The sequence below is a fragment of the Orbicella faveolata genome, unplaced genomic scaffold, assembly GCF_042242905.1.
Source record: "Orbicella faveolata isolate gen_17 unplaced genomic scaffold, um_ofav_v1 contig_15, whole genome shotgun sequence".
In the NCBI taxonomy this organism is placed as follows: Eukaryota; Metazoa; Cnidaria; class Anthozoa; order Scleractinia; family Merulinidae; genus Orbicella; species Orbicella faveolata.
The window spans coordinates 5579708-5601714 of NW_028301542.1; the positions used below are offsets into that span (position 1 = coordinate 5579708).

At 40.5% G+C, this 22007-nt stretch overlaps 2 protein-coding genes across 2 annotated transcripts; both read left to right on the forward strand.

Moving 5' to 3' along the window:
- Nucleotides 1–1403: 1403 nt before the first annotated feature.
- LOC110063518 (uncharacterized) lies at nt 1404–4108 on the forward strand. The gene is made up of 2 exons (XM_020770515.2): nt 1404–1619; nt 1740–4108. The coding sequence occupies exons 1-2, from the start codon at nt 1557–1559 to the stop codon at nt 3273–3275; spliced, it is 1599 nt and encodes a 532-aa protein (XP_020626174.1). The 5' UTR covers nt 1404–1556; the 3' UTR covers nt 3276–4108.
- A 2078-nt stretch (nt 4109–6186) lies between these two features.
- On the forward strand, nt 6187–20435 carry LOC110063519 (obg-like ATPase 1). The gene is made up of 16 exons (XM_089288120.1): nt 6187–6434; nt 6532–6602; nt 7422–7433; nt 8276–8336; nt 8448–8514; nt 9584–9644; nt 9739–9830; nt 10127–10153; nt 10515–10571; nt 11498–11575; nt 14837–14934; nt 15460–15541; nt 15684–15742; nt 18056–18152; nt 18969–19091; nt 19580–20435. The coding sequence occupies exons 1-16, from the start codon at nt 6202–6204 to the stop codon at nt 19691–19693; spliced, it is 1332 nt and encodes a 443-aa protein (XP_089144246.1). The 5' UTR covers nt 6187–6201; the 3' UTR covers nt 19694–20435.
- Nucleotides 20436–22007: the final 1572 nt, after the last annotated feature.

Consider the following 22007-nt stretch of genomic DNA (forward strand, 5'->3'; position numbering starts at 1 on the left):
TAAATGATAGGCAAGAGGAAGGATGGGGGAGGAGGTGGAGCGAAGACATCCCCCACCGTCTAACACGGCGGTCTAACATGGCGGTCTAACATGACGGTCTAACATGGCGGTCGCAAGGTTGTAACGCTAACTCGCCCCAATAACACGCCTGCACTGCAGGCTACACTCGGTATGGAGAAGATTAACATGGACTACGACCAACTTGAATAATTTAGGCTAAACTTTTCAAGATATCTGCAAACCGTGACGTAGTTACAAACCATTTCACGTTTGATTTCTTCCCCGCACAAAGATCAGAAACCAGTGTAAAAGAGTGAGGCCCGGGGTGTGAGCCTGTCAATCTTAAGCCTTTTCCGCTGTGGAGCATTTTAAGCCGATTTCCTTCTCCGACGCAGAAATGAGGAAGTTTCAACGAGCAGTGAACACACACATACAAAATAATCTTTAATTAATTTAACTAAGTGTGACTCATTTACCTGCAATACATGAACAATGATGAAGTACTGACCAATCTCCTACGGAAATAAAATAGTGCAGATTTAATTGTCCAACCAATTATTCAAACGAAGCCTCACCAAACGGCTACCGGAAAACAGCATTTTCCTTGCCTTAAGACATCTCTAAGACTTACTCATTTGATAGACATGTCCGTTTTAATGTTTTTCGCACCATTTTCTTCACATGTTAAGTTGTAATCCAGGAAGAGGTATTAAATCACTATGAGTAGACGATGGAATTACTCGGAGCAAGCCAAAATAAACAATTAAACGCCGGAAATAAAGGCTCGTCACGCGAAGAAACGTCTACGAGACTACGAATACCAAAACCCGGCATGTGAATATTCAGCCAGATTTTATATATATTTTTTTCGGTTTTGTTTTTTCTCAAAACGGTTCAAATTTTTGAAGTATTTGGAATTTCTTGAAAACATGTACATCTGCCATCGAAAAAATAGTCTGTGGTGTTTTGATACACAATTATCGAATTTGCGCTTTGTTTAGTGGCATCAAAATAGCAGAATTGGTAAGATAATTCACTAAGATGAAATAAGCCGCTTACAAAACACGATTGAAAGCATCAAATATTAAAATTGAGTGAGTTCGGAAAAATCTAGGGTGGGGTCCGTCAACGGAACTCAGCAAGGAAGCGAATTCCATGTGAATAAAATCACTTACATTATTTATGGTTGTTTAAACGAGAATTCATTAATCACCACCGCATAAAATAACTTGTGAAACAAAGATTTAATAAACACTTGAGAACTGAGAAGTTAATTTTGAAATATTCTTCAGCCTAAATTGCCTCGTTACGAAGCGGCGAAAGATGACAGCTGAAGCACATGGTTTCCATTTACAATTGCATTCAGAACTGTCAGTCAAATTCAGTAAGGCACTCGTTGATTGGTCAGTGCAAAGAAACCATTTGAGTGCTTCTGTAAGCAGCTGTCTTCTCGAACCTACCGTTGTCAGAAAAAGAGGGCTCGCGGATGTGAAAACACTAGTTTCGGGGACACAAAAAACGCTTTGTAAAAGTAATCATCGAACAATTTCTACGTAATGACCGCCATGACGTTGCATAGAGGACAGATGGAGTATATTCAACCACCTCAGAACTCTCAGGTAATATATGAAGTATGCCTTTTGTGTCGCATTGTAATTTGGAACACGGTACATGTCCTCATCTTCTAAAACTCACACCCCTTTTCTTGTGCCCGCCCACCAAACGCTTTTAATCGACAGGAAATCCAACCCTCTCCTCTGGCTCTGCTAGCTGCGACTTGTAGCAAGATCGGACAAGGATTTGAGGCCCCAAATAACGTTCTTCAAGCGCCGATAAACCAACTCGTAGCACACCAAGAGTTCGCGACCTCGTGGAGTTCCGAACAAGATGCTTCGCCGCACGCGAACGATGATGTGTTCCATTCGAGCACTGCGAACGTTCTCCAAGCTCAAAGTCACCCAAACTCCGGTTTATATACCTCCATGAGCCAGGTGGAACATAGCCAGATGTATTATGCAGCCGTTACAACGAGTCCGGGAGTACAAAACGTGGGCACACTTTCACAACAATCGCTCGCGACAAACAGCGAGGCAAGTGTAAACCTCTCTTATGCGCCGGAATACGATTTATCCAAAGCGGTCGAAGGCGCTTGGACGGCCATAAAATCGGACTCTGGGGATTCAAGCGGTGGAATCGGGGCGCAGTGGTGGCAAGGAAAGCCGTTATCTTGGGCGAAAAGCACGAGCAGTCCTTCGCATCAGTATGTGATGTCGCCCACAACGGTTGGGAATAACGACGCAGGTATGCCGATGTTACAACAACAACCGCAGGAAGCATCGTTGGAAAGTCCATCACAAAATCCTGCCTATGTCCAAGTAACGAGAACACCACAAGGACAGATTATTTTAACGCAAGAAAGCTCAGAACCGAATAAGTGGCTCTCTACCGCAGTAAACGCTGTAAATGTAATCTCGGCGCCATCGAACGCCACAAACGGAAGCACAACTATTCAAGTTCAAGTTCAGCCTGAAACCTCACAAGAAACACAAAATGTCAACATGAGCGAGGTAAACGTGAGCCCTACAAGTAATCGGCGTCTTCGCCGTGTCGCTTGCACTTGTCCGAATTGTAGAGAAGGTGAAGGAAGGACGGCGGATGGCCGAAAGCAGCATATTTGTCATATTCCCGGCTGCGGTAAAGTTTATGGGAAGACGTCGCATTTGCGAGCACACCTTCGCTGGCATACGGGCGAGCGGCCATTTGTATGTAATTGGCTGTTTTGCGGGAAAAGATTCACACGCTCCGACGAATTACAGCGGCATCGGAGAACTCACACGGGAGAAAAACGATTTGCTTGTACGGAATGTGGGAAGAGGTTTATGAGAAGTGATCATTTGTCGAAACATGTGAGGACACATTCGAACGGAAAGGCTGTGAAAAGCAACACAGTAGTGCAGGGTGCGGAACCCATTGCAATTCGGCCGATTCCTCGTCAAGAACTTCAAGATATTTCAACCATCGAAGCAAGGCCGGAAGAGATTAAAACTAGTGAAAGCGACCGCTCGGCGGTTGTTGGAGTAGATCTACCTGGTGTTGCGGTTGCTGTTGAACAGAATCAATTGTCTGAAAATGAATATTTTACCGGCGATGCTACCGAACATTATTTGAGTGATATGAGCGTCGCGCACGAATTTGTTGCAGTCCGAATGGACGGAACACAAGGTACAGCTATTTTAGTTGCGCAGAATATTAACATGGCCCCACAAGGTGTTTAGTGGTGAACGAAGGAAGTAAACAAATTATATTCTGTTTTGAAAGACGTTGACTTTTCAAGAACACAACGGCACATTTTCTGTTGGTGTTTTGTTTCTTAATTTGAGCGATTGTGGCAGTACACATTTTTGTACAGGTTTACAGAAAAACACAAAAAAATACATCTTGCTTTGATCGGGTTTGTTGAAGCGGTATTCTACGGTTTGCTGAAGTTCGTGGATATGTTAATCATGTTGGGACACAGCCAACTGTGGTTGTATACACATTTATTCACACAATTTATATGTATATGGTTCAAGCAAAGCAATCATTTAGTATTGTTCTTCATACGTAAATTTTGACCACTAGGGGGCTGGATCTTGTTCTTTTTAAATTATTTCAGTAAATGGTGTAAAATTCGTATTTACAAACATTGAAGCACTAGAAGAAGGACTTTTTTTTGTATAGTTTTGTGTATCAGAGGGTTTTTAGTCTTTTTATTCTGTTTCAATTTCGTGGTTTTGTTAGAGGTTAGATCACTTAAAAGAGGGTTTTTTTTGCATAAATGTATGAGATCTTTTTTATACCAATATTCAGCTCTATATCTCAGCAATGTTACCAAGATTGTCAGAATTGTGGATACAGAGTACATATTGAAAAATAAATAAGATATTAATTTTAGGGCCAAAGCTCTCAGAAATGGTTTAGGGGGCTAATCTGGTCGCATTTGATCTTTTTAAAACAATATTTACAAACTCGTGTATATCTTTCTGGAGACTGAACATATATAAAAATAAAGCATAGTTTCCATACATTGTACAAACAATTTTTTTTATTAAACAAGGAATTCATGAAATGCTTTCAAGATCTTAAGTTTATTTTTTCACATACCTTCTTGTTTTAATTGAATAGTTTGGGTCATAAACCTGTCAAATCATGTTTGGATTATGAGATTTCTGGTTTAGGGGCATTAAACTGTCTGACATCCAAAATCTTGAGACTTCAATATTATTCAGGATTTTGTTGCAGACTTTTTAACTCAAAAATTGAGGTCAAAAAACTCCCTCAAGTCAAGTGGGTGCAACATTATGTGAAAACAGTATGTGTTTTGAGAAGCAACCTTTAGCAAATCGCCTGAGGGACTAGTTGTTTAAGGATGCTTAGAAAAAGTGTTAAACACAAGATAAATCGTTACCTACTGCATGGCATGGCTAGTTCAGCATTGCTATCCAACCTTTGATCAAATGGGTATGAGGTCAATTTTATTGAAGAACAGATTCTTCAGGTTTTTTTTCCGGTTAATATTTCATCATCTTAATGGCAGGTTCTTTAACTAGCATCATTTGAAGGCGTGATGTCTACCACTTGTTTGAGTCCAGTCTACGTCCCTCCCCTGAGTTCGGGGGATGAGCACAAGCTTCTTTCTCAAACAGCGGCTGGTAATATAGCCTACCTTATTTGTGAAGTCTAGGCCACTTAAATATAATCACAGAACTAAACAGGGAAACCATTCTGTGAGGAGTTTAGGACCTTGTGAGTAGATGGCATAAAATGCCTTCAGGGATTAAGTATTTCTGCTAGTAATGCTGTGCTCACCGTCACCATGTTTTGTCATGCCAGTGAAGATGCTGGCCCTTTAATCTTGCATGGCTGTTTCGCCTGAACATGATGTCATTCCAAGAAAGAAATTTGACTTGGCTCAATTTAACCTGGTACCAGGCTCCAAATAAACCGTATTTGTATTTTTGGTATTGGTCTAGAACTAGCTTGCAATGGAGGCCCATGCAGGGGATACTGTAAATATCATTAAAAAGAGGTTAAAATCCCATTTACATTTGAAAAGACTCTCTGCATATTTAGCCTCCGTTGCAAGCTAGTTCCAGTCTAATACTGGGACTATGAAAATGGTCTATTGGGGTAGAGAGAAAAAAATCTGCAAGTGATCAGACAGGTGGCATCAGAAAAAGTCTACAGGCTTCTCAAAGCCACACTTAGGCTGCGAGCAGGCGCACCTTTGAGTCACGGGCAAGCGGTGGAGAGCAAAGTGATCCAGCGGGAAGAAGTCTGTGCTCCAATGTGAGCCTGCTGGCAGGTTAAGCCACACTTGGCTTGCTTTGTTCACTATGTTTTCTCACCCTTGGCTGTACTTTTCTTCCTATACCTCAACCAGGAGCCTTTTCAATGGAAAAATGGAAAGTGATAGGGGACTGGTTCTGAGTCCACGAATTTTACTCTAATCCAATCAAGAGCAAGAGTTGTTTATGTTTGTTGTTGTTGTTTTTTCGTTATATATAGTAATCGGAATGAGAGCTCTTCTACCATACGATTGACGTGCCATCAGAATTTCGGAGTTGGTGTCCTGACATTCACACAGTCATAATTTTTTTTGGCTTTTCGCATGGAGCACGCACCAGGTTATGGGCTCCTGGCAGTTAGGTAAGGGAGTGTTAAAAACTTGAAATGGCGAAATGGCACTACGGGTAAGAGCCGATATGGGATATGGATGTCTGTTAGGGTTAACCATACAATTATTAAGAGTTAACCACTATCCAGTCAGTGATATTTAGACTAACTTGAGCACTATGTAGGCTAACCGTAGTAGCCTGTGTGACAGGTGTTAAACGTTTTTTGCGTCCCTACCCCTTCTGCGTTTACGCTTGCAACGCAGGCTAAACCGTGGTGCCATTTCATCATTTTTAAACACCCCCCAGCGAAATAGTTCCGCCTGAAAGTATCTATAAAATTTGTTACAATAATTGGCAAATCCCGAAACTACTACAAAAATAGCGACCTCAAATACGAGAAACAACGGAAATGACGGACATCGTTAAACCTCCATTCTAGATCTCTCAGGGATACCTTTTCCCGCAGTTTTCCCGCCAGATGCCAACGGCTGAGCATTGACCAATCACAGGTCTTGTACTATTTCATCGGGACGGCGATCAATAGATGTCCACCAGCGGCTTACAAAGTAGAGTATGCTCTGTTGTGTCGTTCCGCCATTTTGCCACCATTGCATCAACTGTAGCAACTTTAGAAAGAAGATTATTTCTGCGGTATTTTTCCATTTCATTCCGCTTTAAAATGCCTCCGAAGAAGAAGGAAGAAGAGAAACCAACGCCATTAATGGGCCGATTTGGAACCTCGCTGAAATGCGGGATTGTTGGTCTTCCGAATGTAGGGTAAGCAAAGTGTACTTGCACAGCTCACGTGGAACAAAGAGTACCAGTTTATTTTGATTTTATTGTAGCCTGTTGTTTATCCACGTGTAATTTTCAGGAAATCGACGTTTTTCAATGTGTTAACCAAGAGTTCAGCTGCAGCAGAAAATTTTCCTTTCTGTACAATAGGTCAGTGTTCATTATAACGACTTCATTATGTGTACAAATTATGTTTGATGGTCACCGATCTGGAGGCCATGTTGTCGGGCAGGGAAATATTTGACTCGAAGCATTGCAGTGTTAGAATGAGCTATCCATTGTCAAAGATTTTGACACTTAAATAACGTTATTTCATATTTCAATAAAAGTATTATTTTTGAGGGTCTTTTGTGTTCAAAACATTGCAGAAGCTAGCTAGATGTTAATTTTAAGATATTTCATAAGGTTGCCAGTGGTTACTGGTATAGTATTGTACTCTGGATCATTTGTTTGGGCCTTCCCACTGTCTCAATGTCATGTTCTTGGACAAGACTCTCTTCTTGTACTTTACTCTCTTCTTGTACTTTACTTGTTCTTTTTTTTTCCACCCAGGCCTTGGACTTGCTCCCCCAGCTGGGGGGTGGGGGGGAGGGGTGGGTAATAATATTGTTTACTTTTAGTTGCTTCATGCTATGGTAAACAGAATTAAACAACCTGGCCCCGGTTTTTCGAAAGGTGGATAATGCTATTCAGCGGATAGCTGTAACACTTATCTACTGGATAGCGATTTATCCAGTGGATAGCATTATCCATTCAAACAACCCAGGCCTGTACTGTTACATTTCTAGAATGCCCTGAATCTGAGAACTTCTCTCTGCTCCAGCTGAGGGAATATTGAGATTCTGAAGAAACAAAATTAACTGTTTCCTTCAGACCAATCATTGAGTGCGTTAGCCGTTAAGGCCTATGTACAAACTTATCTACTTTGTGATAATTAATTTGTTTATCTTTTTCTGTATTTTATTTCAGATCCCAATGAAAATAAGTATCATCCAATTTTTTAAAATAATATACTTAACAACTCCCAGGTGAATTCGTTTTACCTGTTTTGTTGGATCATGTGTACTAAAGGTATCTGCAGTCAAGTGTTGATCGATACCCTCAATCAATACCCTTGGTCAACCCTCGATCGATACGCGATTGACACCTCGGCTGACGCTCGATCAACACTTGATCAACATTTCAATCAACAGTCAGTGAGGAATCAACTAATTTTTGCGGACAATGACATGCCATCGAGTGTTGATGAATACATATGAATTGGTTGACACTTGGCCAACTATCGACCTACTATTGACCTAGTGTCAATTGAGATGTTAATTCGAGCGTCGACCAAGTGTCAACACTGACTTCACTTACAATACTTACATCTCGTACAATACTAACCCTACTTGCAATACTAACATTACTTACAATACTAACTCTTGACTACTTACAATACTTACATTACTTACAATACTAACATCACTTACAATACTAAAATCACTTACAATACTAACTCTTGACTACTTATAATACTGACATTACTTACAATACTAAAAGTGCTTACAGTATTGACATTACTTGCAATACTAACTCTACTTACAATACTATCACTAATTACAATATTGACATTCCTTGCAATAGTAACATTACTTGCAATATTGACATTACAATACCGACATTACTCACAATACCAACAGTAAATCCAGTTACATGTCAATACATCATTTTAAGCCCATGACTTGAATACAAACAATGCATTTTACATCTTTTGAAGATAAATTTATTGAATATGCAAAATAATTTTCTTATACCAATAACTTTGCTTTCCCCCCATATACGTCGAGTGGCTGTTCCAGATGAAAGATGGAATTTTCTCTGTGAATTTCACAAGCCAGCAAGGTAAGTTGTTTGTAACTTTGCTGGTAGTGTTGTTTGGTATAGTTGTTTTTGTAAATGTGTATTCATTTGTTTACATTCTTTAATATGCAGATGGTTGTGTTGATTTTTCAGCAAAGTTCCAGCTTTTCTTCATGTAGTGGATATTGCTGGTCTTGTTCAAGGAGCTCATGAAGGCAAGGTGAGAATTTACAATTTGTATCACAAAAAAAGTCAAAACTTTTGTGGAGTAACCCAAAGAGATTAAGAGTAAAATGCAAGCTGGGGAAAAAAAAGATTGAATTGGGCCAGTACTTAAATTTCAGTTTTCACTTGCCCCACTTAAATATTTCTTGCCAACGTGGAGGCCAGTATGGAAATCAGAGGACAAACGCAAACAAAGTATGCATGGATTACTAACTAATCCATGTTTTCAACCTAATGGTTAACTAATCCTGCAGTCTTAAGTTTGGAAATAGCTTCTGGCTAGAAATTTTCACTAATCAAGCTGACCTTTTAATTCAGTCTCACAAGACTACTGAGGCTTATTTCACTTGCCCACCGGGCCACTGATCTTCTATTTTCACTTGCCCAACAGCTAAATTTACTTACCCTGAGCAATTGGACCTCGGTTTTTTCCTGCCCTGGCAAGTGTTTTTAAAATGCTTTGTGAAATAAAAGTCAGTTTTAAAAAGTTTCCTTTATTTGCAGGCTTCCATTTTATCATGGTCTAGTTTGAAGGAGGGGCAAAGCAGCTGTACTGTCCCTTATCCTTCAGCTGTAGGAGAATCTTTGCTAACACCAATGTTTACATTTTTTGTCATTAATATACGCCTTTGCGCAGAGAAGGCATCGCGCTAGGCACGAATTGACTACAAACATTTGAGCTTGTGAAGTTTAGTAATTGGTGAAATGTTTGGCTCTTTGGGTGTAATATCTGAGGAGAAATTGGCTTTCAAAAACTGCAAAATTTCCGTGTGGCAAAAGAGCTGATGAGCTCATACATTCTTTGTAAAATTTGAGTTTTTAAACCCATGTCGCACATTCAATACATCAGGCTTAAATTCCTTGGGACAGTTAATCGTGCTGTGCCCTTTCAATATTCAGAAGTAATGTTTTTGTAGCTCCATCAGAAACTGAATTGCTTATGCTAACGAGGTAAATATTGTAAACAAAGATTCCCCTATAGCCTTAGATTAAACAAAATTTTCCACAGTCAAAAATTTCTACTTAAATAATTTCCATGCTGATCATAGGAATATATTTCACAGGGTCTGGGAAATGCTTTTTTATCGCACATATGGGCGTGTGATGCTTTATTCCATATGATACGTAAGTAGGAATTTTCTGCTTTTTATTGATTGTCATTGTCTCGATGTTATTCACATCAGTTAAGTGTACTCATGAACCTTATGTTTTTGCTCAGGTGCATTTAGTGGTGAAGACGTAACACATGTTGAAGGTGAAGTGGATCCCGTGCGAGACTTGGGAATTATCTCAGAAGAATTAAGGCAAAAGGTCAGAGTTGTAATGTAATGTATATAATGTATACTTAATTGGCCACTCCCCATTGGGGCTTTATTAGTCTTAAAATTACGTAATATCTAGCTAAAGTAACACTAGTCTTATTTTAAGAATTTAATTCATTCATAAAATAAAGGCAACCTGAAGTAGCATTGGTTAGTCAAGACCTAAGGGTAGCCAACAAGTCAAGGACTGCATGGGATTTTAGTAAAATTCTAACAGATTTCTAGTAGGTTATCTCACTTAACATCGCCAAACATTTTGAATTCTTGTGGTTTTTTCTTGATCAGGATGAAGAATACCTTAAGGATAAAGTGGTGAGTTGCCATTTATTTTAATTTAATTTTCCATTTTATGAAACAATAGTACAGGGATGTTAAGCCAATGATGCTCAAACAGCACATGATAATTGATTCTCCACTAACTATCATCAATATGATGTGTGTGGCAAATGAGATAAACCATCGTTAATGATCATGAGGAATTTGAACAAGTTCAAAGTGAATGATAGTTGACTATGGTTGATGATATGGCATGATAGTAAGTGGTCATTTTACCATCAAATGGAAGCATGTGCTAGAACTGTCATGGACTATCACTAATTAGCTATCATTGTGTGTCACTTGACCAGGGTTTACAGTTGTAGTAAAAATGGTAACTATGTCATTTGTTTTTTAGAACACAATGGACAAAACAGTTGTGAGAGGAGGTGACAAAAAGAGATTAGGAGAATATGTAAGTGGATTTATGAACTCACTTTCTTGCCTTAAATTTCAGTTTCCATGTCAGTATTTAAATATAATTATATTCAATTTGCATGATAGAGTAGACTCTGCCATTTCAAACACAAGAACATTTTAAACGTCCTTTGATCTCTCAAGCCTTAGTTCTGTGACAAGTTTGTCAACTGTGCAAAAGTCAACACCTCTGATAAAAGCACTTTAGGCATGACTAGTCTCAACCATCACATGCTTCCAGAGAAGCTTTATTCAGTTATCGTGTTGCCATGAGAGATATTTGATGGTGTTGCCCAGCACAGATGTGTATGGCATGTCTGAAAGGTTGTTAATTTATTTAAGTGTGGAAAATCAGAGCCATGACAACCAATCAAAGAGATTTAATAGCTCCTTGTAATTATTCATCATCAATGTGTTGAATTTTTCACCTCAGATCTCACTGGCATCTATTTTCTCACAGTGATGTAATTTTGGTTACACATGCAATGGAAGACAATCTGGTTTTTCTCCAGGGTGGGGGTGGTGGGCCGTTGAGGGTATAACTGCCGTAGTGCATAGTTGATTGTGTGATGTAGACAAAATTTGTAACACTGTAAGGGACATTGTGTAGTTTCAGAAAATATCCATACCCTCCCCATGGAAGAAATTTTCTCCAAGGGACCCCTCCCCCACCCCTCTGGAAATTCCAATTGAGCTTAAAATACATTTTAAATTGTTTGCTCTTAGAGAACCCCCACCCCCCAGGAAATTCCAATCCTTTCTCTAGGGGAGTATGGATCTTTTCTGGAACTGTGCATTTCAGCTGCAGTGCCTGTGTTTCAAATTAACTTTTGATGTAACTAGTAGTACCGTAACATTGTAAAAAAACAAAAAAAAAACTCTTATCACTCATACGAAGAGTAAATGTTGAATTTCTTTTTGCAGGAAAGCTTGAAAAAAATTTATCACTGGGTCTCAGAAGAGAAGAAGCATGTAAGGTTTGGAACATGGGAAGCTAAGGAAGTAAGTTTACTTTTAACTTAAAAAAGGTCTGGGTATGGTTAAAACCATGGGAGGCACGGTGGCCTCATGGTTAGAGTGCTCAACTCCGGATCAAGCAGTCCAGGTTCAAGCCCTCAAGCCCTGGTTGGAGACATTGTGTTGTGTTCTTGGGCACGACACTTTGCTCTCACAGTGCCTTTCTCTACCCAGGTGTATAAATGGGTACCCACGAACTTAATCCTGGGGGTAACCCTGTGATGGGCTAGTATCCTATTCAGTGGGGAGTAGAAATACTCCTAGTTGCTTCATGCTACAGAAACCGGAATAAGAGCCTCTCTGGTCTGATGGGCCACCTGGCTCATGTGCAGACTTTACCTAACTTTATGGTTAAAATGACAGTTTGGAATTACAAAAAGGTACAGTTTAAGGTAATTCCTCTGAAATAAAAGTGACTGACAATAGATTTTTGTTCAAACTTTGTCCACTGAATACAGTATTTGTTATATGATAACTTCAATTTTGAAATAAAAAAGGGGGTGCCCATGCTCATTAAGGAGCAGTGAGGCATTGAAAATGCCCCATTTTGGCATTATTTAATGCTTATTATAAGAACACATTCCCAGTAATTGTAACATCTTTGTGAGCCCGGACACATAAGAACACGCATTAAACTACAGTCAATACAATGTGTCGGACACAAATAAACGTTTTAAGTTTGATTCAGACAGAAAGCTAAATCCTTGATTAAAAATTTGAACCAAATTTCTTGATGTGGTTGCCGACTGTAAAATAGAAAAGACCGCAGTGTATCTGCTATTTTTCTTATTTATTCAATTTTCAACAATAGAAATTAGATCAGTCTTTTCTCACACAAAGCTTATGATTAGTTGATTACAATGACTGGAAAAAAAATTGGGGTGCCCGTGCTCATTGTTGAGCTAGAGCCATTTTTCAAGTGACAGAACTCAATATCAAGGCAAATCCGTCATGTTTTCAATGTGCGCGTGCACGAGCGCGTGCTAATGACGCCAAAAATTATGCGCAGTAAGGATGCGCAATGCAAATGTGAGGAATGACCTTAAATTCATTTATTTCACGGATGTGCCACATAGTCTTGCAACTGTTGACATGACAACAGGCTAATTTTTATTAGTTGGCACTCAACTATGTTCTATTAGAAATCTGCAAATCTGATTGGTGTTCTCATCATTTTATATTTGGTATGTCAGTGCTGGAGATTAAAAAAATATTCAAGTTGTTCTTATTCCAAATGCAGGACAACCTAACCCCTGGCACTGGTCGCCCTGATGACTGCTTGGTTGCCCTTAAAATATTGTATAATTTGTTTCTTAGTTATAGGTTTTGATGAGACAAAAACTGTTTAGTGACTATTTTCACAGGTCTCTGAACTGTCATGCATTAACTGAAATGATAAATTCACAAATCACCATGCCTGAATGTTGCACATACCCTTAGTGTAACTACTCACTTTATTATGTTTTAATGTAATTGCTTATTCATGTACATGTAAGAGAAGTACAGTAACAACAGCAAAAAGCCTTTGGTTTCAATGAAAAGCCTAAAGGTTACACCAAAGACTGGCCGTCAAACATCCAGCAGGAATGGCAAACAAAACAAAGTCCACTGTTTTTGGAAAGATATGCTATTTGAGTACTCTAAATAATAACTCACAACCCTAGCTACTCTTCTCGCTACTCCTAGACAGCCCCAATTAATCAAGATCATTTCTTACCTGTAAATGTATATTTGACAACTTGCAAAGTACTTTCCTACAATGCCTTGGAAAAGAATGATTATCTGTGTGCCATGATATTTTGGGGAGGCCTGGGTTTGTAAACATGGTGGTTTACAGCATCCATCAAGGAATGAAAACACCAGATTTAAATCTTTTGTATATCTTATTTTGCTATCCGGTTGGACTTCACAGAAATGGTGAGCACTTCAATTTTTCCTGGGTTGTCTGGTGTTATTTTCCTTGGACAACCAGGCCTATAATTTTACAGAAAAGTGGCTGTCCAGACCATTTTTAAGTCGTCTTGGATGACCGCTAATTTCAAGCACTGTTATGTACTGCTTTTAAAACTGAGAATTAAAGTCAATTTTAGGCTTAAAAACTACAAAATTGTAGGTTTTCCACTGCAATCCTTAAGAGACTCTACTTGAACAGTGTGTAGTTCCAGAGGATGTACATACCTCCCTCACAGAAGAGATTTGTTCTAACCCCCCCCCCCCCCCTACTACACCTCTGGAAATTCCAATTAAGTTTGATACATTCTTTAAATGATTTGGTCGTAGAGAACCCCCCTCCCCCAGGAAATTCCAATCCCTTCTGTGAGGCAAGTATGGATATTCTCTGGAACCACACAATTAGACTACTCGCGCTCATTTTTTGGTGAGTGATAATCAGCCTGGCTACGCCTTGTTGACTAAACTCAGACGCATAGTCTGATTGTTGTTAATTAATAGATAGTTCTCAATCAGATAGACAGGACGTTGGTAATCATGAAAAAGGTTGCGAAAAGAATTTGATTCCAAACCTCTTTTAAGAGGTTTGGGGTAAAATTCTTTTCACACCCTTTTTAAAAAAAGTTATATAGGTACCTTCATGTCTTATAACCTGCATTGAGCAGCTTTATGTAATGCTATTGTATCACAATTATGTTTTTAAAAGTCCACTAGTGGAATAGTGTATTGTTCATCGTGAATGTATGTTTACATGTTCTAATCCCCCCCACCCCCACCCTCCACTACACCTCTGGAAATTCCAATTAAGCTTGATGCATTCTTTAACTGAGTTGGTCGTAGAGAACCCCCCACCCCCAGGAAATTCCAATCTGTTCTGTGAAGCAAGTATGGATATTTTTTGGAACCACACAATTAGACTACTCACGCTCGTTTTTTGATGAGTGATAATCAGCCTGGCTATGCCTTGTTGACTGAACTCGGATTCTTAGTCTAATTGTTGTTGATTAATAGATAGTTCTCAATCAGATAGACAAGACATCGGTAATCATGAATTCAAGAAGGTTGCGAAAAGAATTTGATTCCAAACCTCTTAAAGAGGTTTGGAGTAAAATTCTTTTCACACCCTTTTTAAAAAAAGTTATATAGGTACCTTCATGTCTTATAACCTGCATTGAGCAGCTTTATATAATACTATTGCATTACGATTATGTTTTTAAGAGTCCAGTAGTGGAATAGTAGTGTATTGTTCATCGTTTATGTATGTTTACATGTCGACATTTACTTTCTTGATTTCAGATTGAAGTTCTAAACAAGCATTTACTGCTCACCTCAAAACCTGTGATATATTTAGTGAACTTATCTGAAAAGGACTACATCAGGAAAAAGAACAAGTGGTCAGTTTTTGTTTATCCTTCTTGCTTTCAATAGGTTGAGGAACAATAATTGCTATTTGGTATTCAACTAGTCTGACCAATCTAGGCTTGTCCCGTGACTCTGTGAGTGTAGTAAATCCTGGTGGAACTTAGCTGTAGTGAAAGTGTACTCACCCTTTTCCTGCAAATACAGTCGATCCTCCGGTTGTGACCACATCTCCTCAGCGACCAGTTTTCCAAAATACCAAAATTTTTATAGTCAAATCACTATATTTGGACCCTCTTGTAAGCGCCCACCTGTCGTAAGCGACCATGACCGCTTTTAGAACTATAAGTTTGAAATTTTCTTTCGTTTTTAACCTCCCGTAAGCAACCACTTGACAAATAACCTAGCGTCAACAGGGCTCAATTAACTCTTTCTTCAATGGGGCGTATTTGCATTTTCTGTCCCCCAACTCCTAAATTTTAGTGTGTTCCTGAGGAAAACAAATCCTTGCAAAAATGCATTTTAGATACTGTATGTTATTTTACTAATTTATTTTGCAGGCTGGCAAAGATAAAAGAGTGGATAGATACCAATGATAACGGGGCTGTAATAATTCCTCTCAGTGGTGCCTTGGAATCTAAGGTAACTATTAATAGCAGTGTGTAATTTTCCCAATCTTTCCAATTTCAGAAAAGGAACCTCAGTACGTTGGTTTCTAAAGCGTCATGTTCTCTTTTACATGAAAATGACACAGCAAATTTAAATTTTATTATCTCTTTCAAAGCTTGTAGATTTGGGTCCTGAAGAAGGAGAAAAGTACCTCAAAGAAGTTGGCATGCAAAGGTAGGAAAGGAACGGTTGCGGTATATTGATTTTATTTTGTGAAGGAGTTTAGAAACATGTCTGGATTGTCTAAGCTCTCGAGTGAATTACTTTTATCGCTGACACAAACCACGTGGTTCAGGAGGTGCTATATCTAACCAATAAGAGTAAATGCAAATAACTGTAAGAAGCAATCAGTAGTCGAAGCAGAAAAACGTCCAACCTGTGCCAAGCGCGGGAAATCATGCAACCTTTGCCAAGCGCAGCAAAACATGCAACCTTTACCAAGCGCGGGAAAACGCGCAACCTTTGCCAAGCGCGGGAAAACACGCAACCTATACCGAGCGCGGGAAAACACGTAACCTTTGCCAAGGGCAGGAAAACACGCAACCTTTGTCAAGCGCAGGAAAACATGCAACCTTTGCCCAGCGCGAGGAAACACGCAACCTTTGCCAAGCGCGGGAAAACACGCAACCTTTGCAAAGCGCGGGAAAACATGCAACCTTTACCAAGCGCGGGAAAACACGCAGCCTTTGCACAGCGCGGGAAAACACGCAACCTTTGCCAAGCGCGGGAAAACCTGCAACCTTTGCAAAGCGCGGGAAAACATGCTACCTTTACCAAGCGCGGGAAAACATGCAACCTTTGCCAAGCGCGGGAAAACACGCAACCTTTGCACAGTGCGGGAAAACACGCAACCTTTGCCAAGCGCGGGAAAACACGCACCCTTTACCAAGCGCGGGCAAACACGTAACCTTTGCCAAGGGCAGGAAAACACGCAACCTTTGCCAAGCACGGGAAAACATGCAACCTTTGCCAAGCGCGGGAAAACATGCAACCTTTACCAAGCGCGGGAAAACACGCAGCCTTTGCACAGCGCGGGAAAACACGCAACCTTTGCCAAGCGCGGGAAAACCTGCAACCTTTGCAAAGCGCGGGAAAACATGCTACCTTTACCAAGCGCGGGAAAACATGCAACCTTTGCCAAGCGCGGGAAAACACGCAACCTTTGCACAGCGCGGGAAAACACGCAACCTTTGCCAAGCGCGGGAAAACACGCGCCCTTTACCAAGCGCGGGCAAACACGTAACCTTTGCCAAGGGCAGGAAAACACGCAACCTTTGCCAAGCGCGGGAAAACATGCAACCTTTGCAAAGCGCGGGAAAACATGCAACCTTTACCAAACGCGGGAAAACACGCAGCCTTTGCACAGCGCGGGAAAACACGCAACCTTTGCCAAGCGCGGGAAAACCTGCAACCTTTGCAAAGCGCGGGAAAACATGCTACCTTTACCAAGCGCGGGAAAACATGCAACCTTTGCCAAGCGCGGGAAAACACGCAACCTTTGCACAGCGCGGGAAAACACGCAACCTTTGCCAAGCGCGGGAAAACACGCACCCTTTACCAAGCGCGGGCAAACACGTAACCTTTGCCAAGGGCAGGAAAACATGCAACCTTTGCCAAGCGCGGGAAAACATGCAACCTTTGCAAAGCGCGGGAAAATATGCAACCTTTACCAAGCGCGGCAAAACACGCAGCCTTTGCACAGCGCGGGAAAACACGCAACCTTTGCCAAGCGCGGGAAAACCTGCAACCTTTGCAAAGCACGGGAAAACATGCTACCTTTACCAAGCGCGGGAAAACATGCAACCTTTGCCAAGCGCGGGAAAACACGCAACCTTTGCACAGCGCGGGAAAACACGCAACCTTTGCCAAGCGCGGGAAAACACGCACCCTTTACCAAGCGCGGGCAAACACGTAACCTTTGCCAAGCGCGGGAAAACATGCAACCTTTTCCAAGCCCGGGAGAACACGCAACCTTTGCCAAGCGCGGGAAAACACGCACCCTTTACCAAGCGCGGGCAAACACGTAACCTTTGCCAAGCGCGGGTAAACACGCAACCTTTTCCAAGCGCGGGAAAACACGCAGCCTTTACCAAGCGCGGGAAAACACGTAACCTTTGCCAAGCGCGGGAAAACACGCAACCTTTGCCAAGCGCGGGAAAACACGTAACCTTTGCCAAGCGCGGGAAAACACGCAGCCATTTATACATGCTACATATTTTAATTGTATATACATTTTTATTATTCTTCCTTATTTGTAAATAATTTTAATTTTTTTTTGTTGTGTCCCCAATTAGTAATGAAAACTAAATACATTGACACATTAACAAAGCTTTTACTTACTTACTTGCCAAGCGCGGGAAAACATGTAACCTTTGCCAAGCGCGGGAAAACACGTAACCTGTGTTTTTTGAACCGCCAACTGAAAACATATTTTACTGAGAAATCTGCTCATTTCCGGCGTTGATTGGTGTTGTTATTCGTTTTCAGTGCTCTCTCTAAAATCATTACCACTGGGTTCAAGGCCCTTCAACTTCAGTATTTCTTCACGGCTGGAAAAGACGAAGTCAAGGCCTGGACGATTCTGGTGAGAATGAGCTTTCCACTCTACTTATAAAGATGCTGGATATTATAATATACCTATAAAACTTTTTCAGAGGGGAATGGTGCCTCGCCAAGGCAGGGCACATGGTAACGAGTTACATCAGTTTAAAGGTTAGAGTTTAGCGTTTGGACTTTTCATTACCAATCGTGTCTCTTTAAAAAATTTGAGACGATTGTAATTTCGGACAAAAGAAAAGAGTCCGAAAATAAAGCCGTCTAAAACTTTTAAGCGTCCAAAATATTTACAGTACAGTATAAAACTTTGAAGTACGTACTTTCTTCTTGGGTGCCACCATCAAATGTGTTTAAGACCAGTACACACGATAGAGCTAGAACTCGGATTAGGATTTGCTCGCTCTTTTTATCAGTGGAAAGGAAAATGTTCGTTTCTTTTATGAAAACTTAATGCAGATGAATTCCATTTCCAGTCTAATTGCCCGAAATTTTTGTTCAAAATGTGTCCGAATTGAGATAAAGTGTCTGAAAATTTAAAGGCCAAAATAAAACGTCCGAAATTTTAACGTCCAGTATTTTTTGCAAGTAATGTACCATTATCTACGGATGTAGTTGGAAGTATGCGTGAGTTGAAGGTGTTCAAGCCGTCAAACAAGAGAATTCTCACTTCGAGTGAATAAGAGTTGATGATGGGTTAAGGGTATGAATTTTCTCCAGTCCACCCTCGTTCACGTTTGATGCCGTTTTTACAAGTTTTTGCTAGCATGGGATTTGCTCTCAAGAATCTGTTTGAGCCTAAAATCAAAATTTTTTAGTTGATTTTCTTTCTGATTGTCTTCCACAGAAAGGAACGAAAGCGCCTCAAGCGGCTGGCAAAATTCACACGGATTTTGAGAAAGGGTTCATAATGGCGGAGGTGATGAAATTTGATGATTTCAAGGAGCTTGGCTCAGAGGCCGCAGTCAAGGTAAAGATTTCTTCTTAAAACTGTATTTCTCTCCGTATGGGTGGAAGCTGTATCCATGCTGGACACTCATTTAATCGCTGACTCTGATTAGCCTTTAGGGTGCTCTTTCCCCGGACGTTTCAGTGACGGAGCTACGGGAGACCCCCGTCTCCCTTTGTTAGACCAAGGAAGAGAAGGGGGGGGGGGCATGCGCTTCGCTCTTCCCCAGTTTCTTTCCAAATAGGAAAGGCTCCTCAGCGCCTCTTTCCTCTGGAGCATCTCCGGCTCTGAGGTTGTTTTCTATCGTTACTCCGGTGTTCGTTGTTTGTAATCCGTGTTAATCTTCTCCAGCCTTAACCATCCTTGTTCTTGAATTGTTTATTATTATCTCTTTGGTGTTTTTCTACCTTAGTAAACTACTATTTTCAGTTGTACGTGGCCAAAATAACTCAAAATGCTGTGACTGAGGTCCGTTAATGTTTTTGTTCCGTCTCTTCTTTCTCTCACAGGCTGCAGGAAAATACAAACAAGAAGGCAAAAACTACGTTGTAAACGACGGTGACATAATCTTCTTTAAGTTTAATGCCGGCGCTGGTTTAACAGACAAGAAGAAAGCTAAATAATAGATATATTTTACGAAAGTTCGCATCAATGGATTTAGGAGGACTAAAACTCAATACTTCGAACTATAAAACCAGAAACACATCTTTGTCACTGTTCTTAAACTCTCAGTGGAAACCTTACGAGGTTTGTTGACCTCGGCTAACTTTAATTGAAAGGTCCTTACCAAAGATTTCCCTGACAGCTGTTTCTGGCAGGAAAATTTAAAGCAACATCACCATTTTCTTTTCGTACGCTAGAAAGATATCTGCAATGCCCCACCAAAGCCTTGGGGAATTCTTATCTTTAAACCACAAACGCAAGAGAACGCGCTTTAATCCATTCCAGTGGGACCCTCCAGGCATTCACTCGTTATAAAATCGTAGACGTCGGGGAGGGGTGGGAGATATAATGGCTTACGTACTCTATCGATCAGAGGACAAATAACAAGTGTCTTAAGATTTTTAACGAGGATAACACTGAGTCTTGGCCAGCGAGGGCGAAGTTTGTAAAGAAACTTAGAAAATTAAGATTTATTCTTTCACGTTTTACCGCGCGAGAGTCCCGTGAAATTTCTCGAAACGATAATTTGTACAATTCTAGGAGCTCAAAAAGCTTTTTATGCCTTAAATTAAGTAGGAATCACTCTTAGTTTGATGAAAGAGTGAAATCAGTAGAACTTCTTCCTGGAAACTAAAGACCAGTCAGTGACGAACTAAAGACAGATTTTTACGACGCCAAAATAAAGAAACAACGAAAAATACAGGTGAACTTGGTGACTGTAATAAGATTACTAGAACCTTTTCCACCTTTAACCCAAATAAATTTTCTCTACCGTCACGGGATTGTTTATAACACAAGCGTGTGTTCCTCCCTCGCCCCCCGCCCCCATGGACTGCGACTAGCACCTCTTATGAGATTAGGGTCTGTTAACACTGAGGGACCCCAGACGCCCTTGAAATACAGTCTGGTTAAATTATGTTGGTGAAAAGTGGAAAACACATTTCGGAAAATCAACCAATTTTTGAGCGCTTTCCATAAGACCAAAATTCCGATCTAAATTGCCGGACACTTTCTGAGGCGAATGGAACGGGATTTTCTAGAATTAACGGAAAAGAGGAAAACCCAAATTTTTTTACGGTAAATTAAACGCTTTTTCCCCGAAATTCCCGCCCCGTGCAATTATACACCCAGAATTTCTTCAATTTTCGGTTGAATGGTTTGAAAATGAAAAATTTTCGGAATTTCTGGAAACTTTTCCAGGAAATTCCGTACCATTCGTTCCCGTTCCACTTTATTTTTCTCTTGAGAGATTAGATTGACAGTGTTCCCGCCCATAAATCCAGAACCTCACTTGATTGGTTGTCTTGAGGAGCGTGTGCAGAAGCCCGCGTGAGTTGAACATCGCTGCCCGTTTTGTCTTCGACTCGCTGTTTGGAGAATTTTGCGCGTGAAACTTCAACCCCTTTTTTTCCTTCCTTGTTGTTATCCAACTGGTATCAATGTACAATTCATGTAACATAGCAATGGGACGAATTCTGTTTACCAACGCGAACAGTGGGCAAATTCATCGAGAGCAAGGTGCAAGAGCTGTTGTAGACGTTGTAGTGTGTGTTTTGATAATATTTCCGCAGATTTTCTGCGATTTCCTACGGAGGTCAGTGATCCAAGATCACTCAGATCAAAACTCAGATCATGGTGCATCAAAGGAACCGATGGGTTCTTGCCCAGAGTGGATTCACTGATTGCTTTGATGCACCATGATGCGAGTGATGCCGAATCGGAGATCATCCCGAGGAAACGCATCGTAGTTATGCTTATGCACGTGCACTAGGGAAAAGTGTCAAAGACGCTGCGGTAACAATCAGTTTTAGTCAAGGAGATATATTATTGCTCATAATTTTATAACTCGGTAAGAAAGCATCCTGCATTGCAGACAAGATTTACGGGTTAATTTTCCGTGTACAACGCACAACTTAGTCCATATTCGTTATTGTCATTTATTGTTGTTCTTGTTGTTGTTCTTCTGCAAAATCTGGGTGTAGCAATTTTAGGGGTGAAGGTACCCAAAAATTGATTCACAATGACAGATATATTTGCAAAATAATAAGGAATTCACCCGATGCGGATCAGACCTACTCGAAAGCCACCCAGTAACCAACCAGTGCAACTGACAGTGCACATATGTCTGTAGGACCCCCGGGGGGCATGTTCCCATTTAAAAAGGACAGGGGTGCTTGTCGTGCCTTTTAGGGGTTAAAAAAGTTTCAAGCCATGCCCACAAAACAGTGTCTTGGTACCTCTTAGAAGTTCTTTTCAAAATTTTTGATGAGTAGC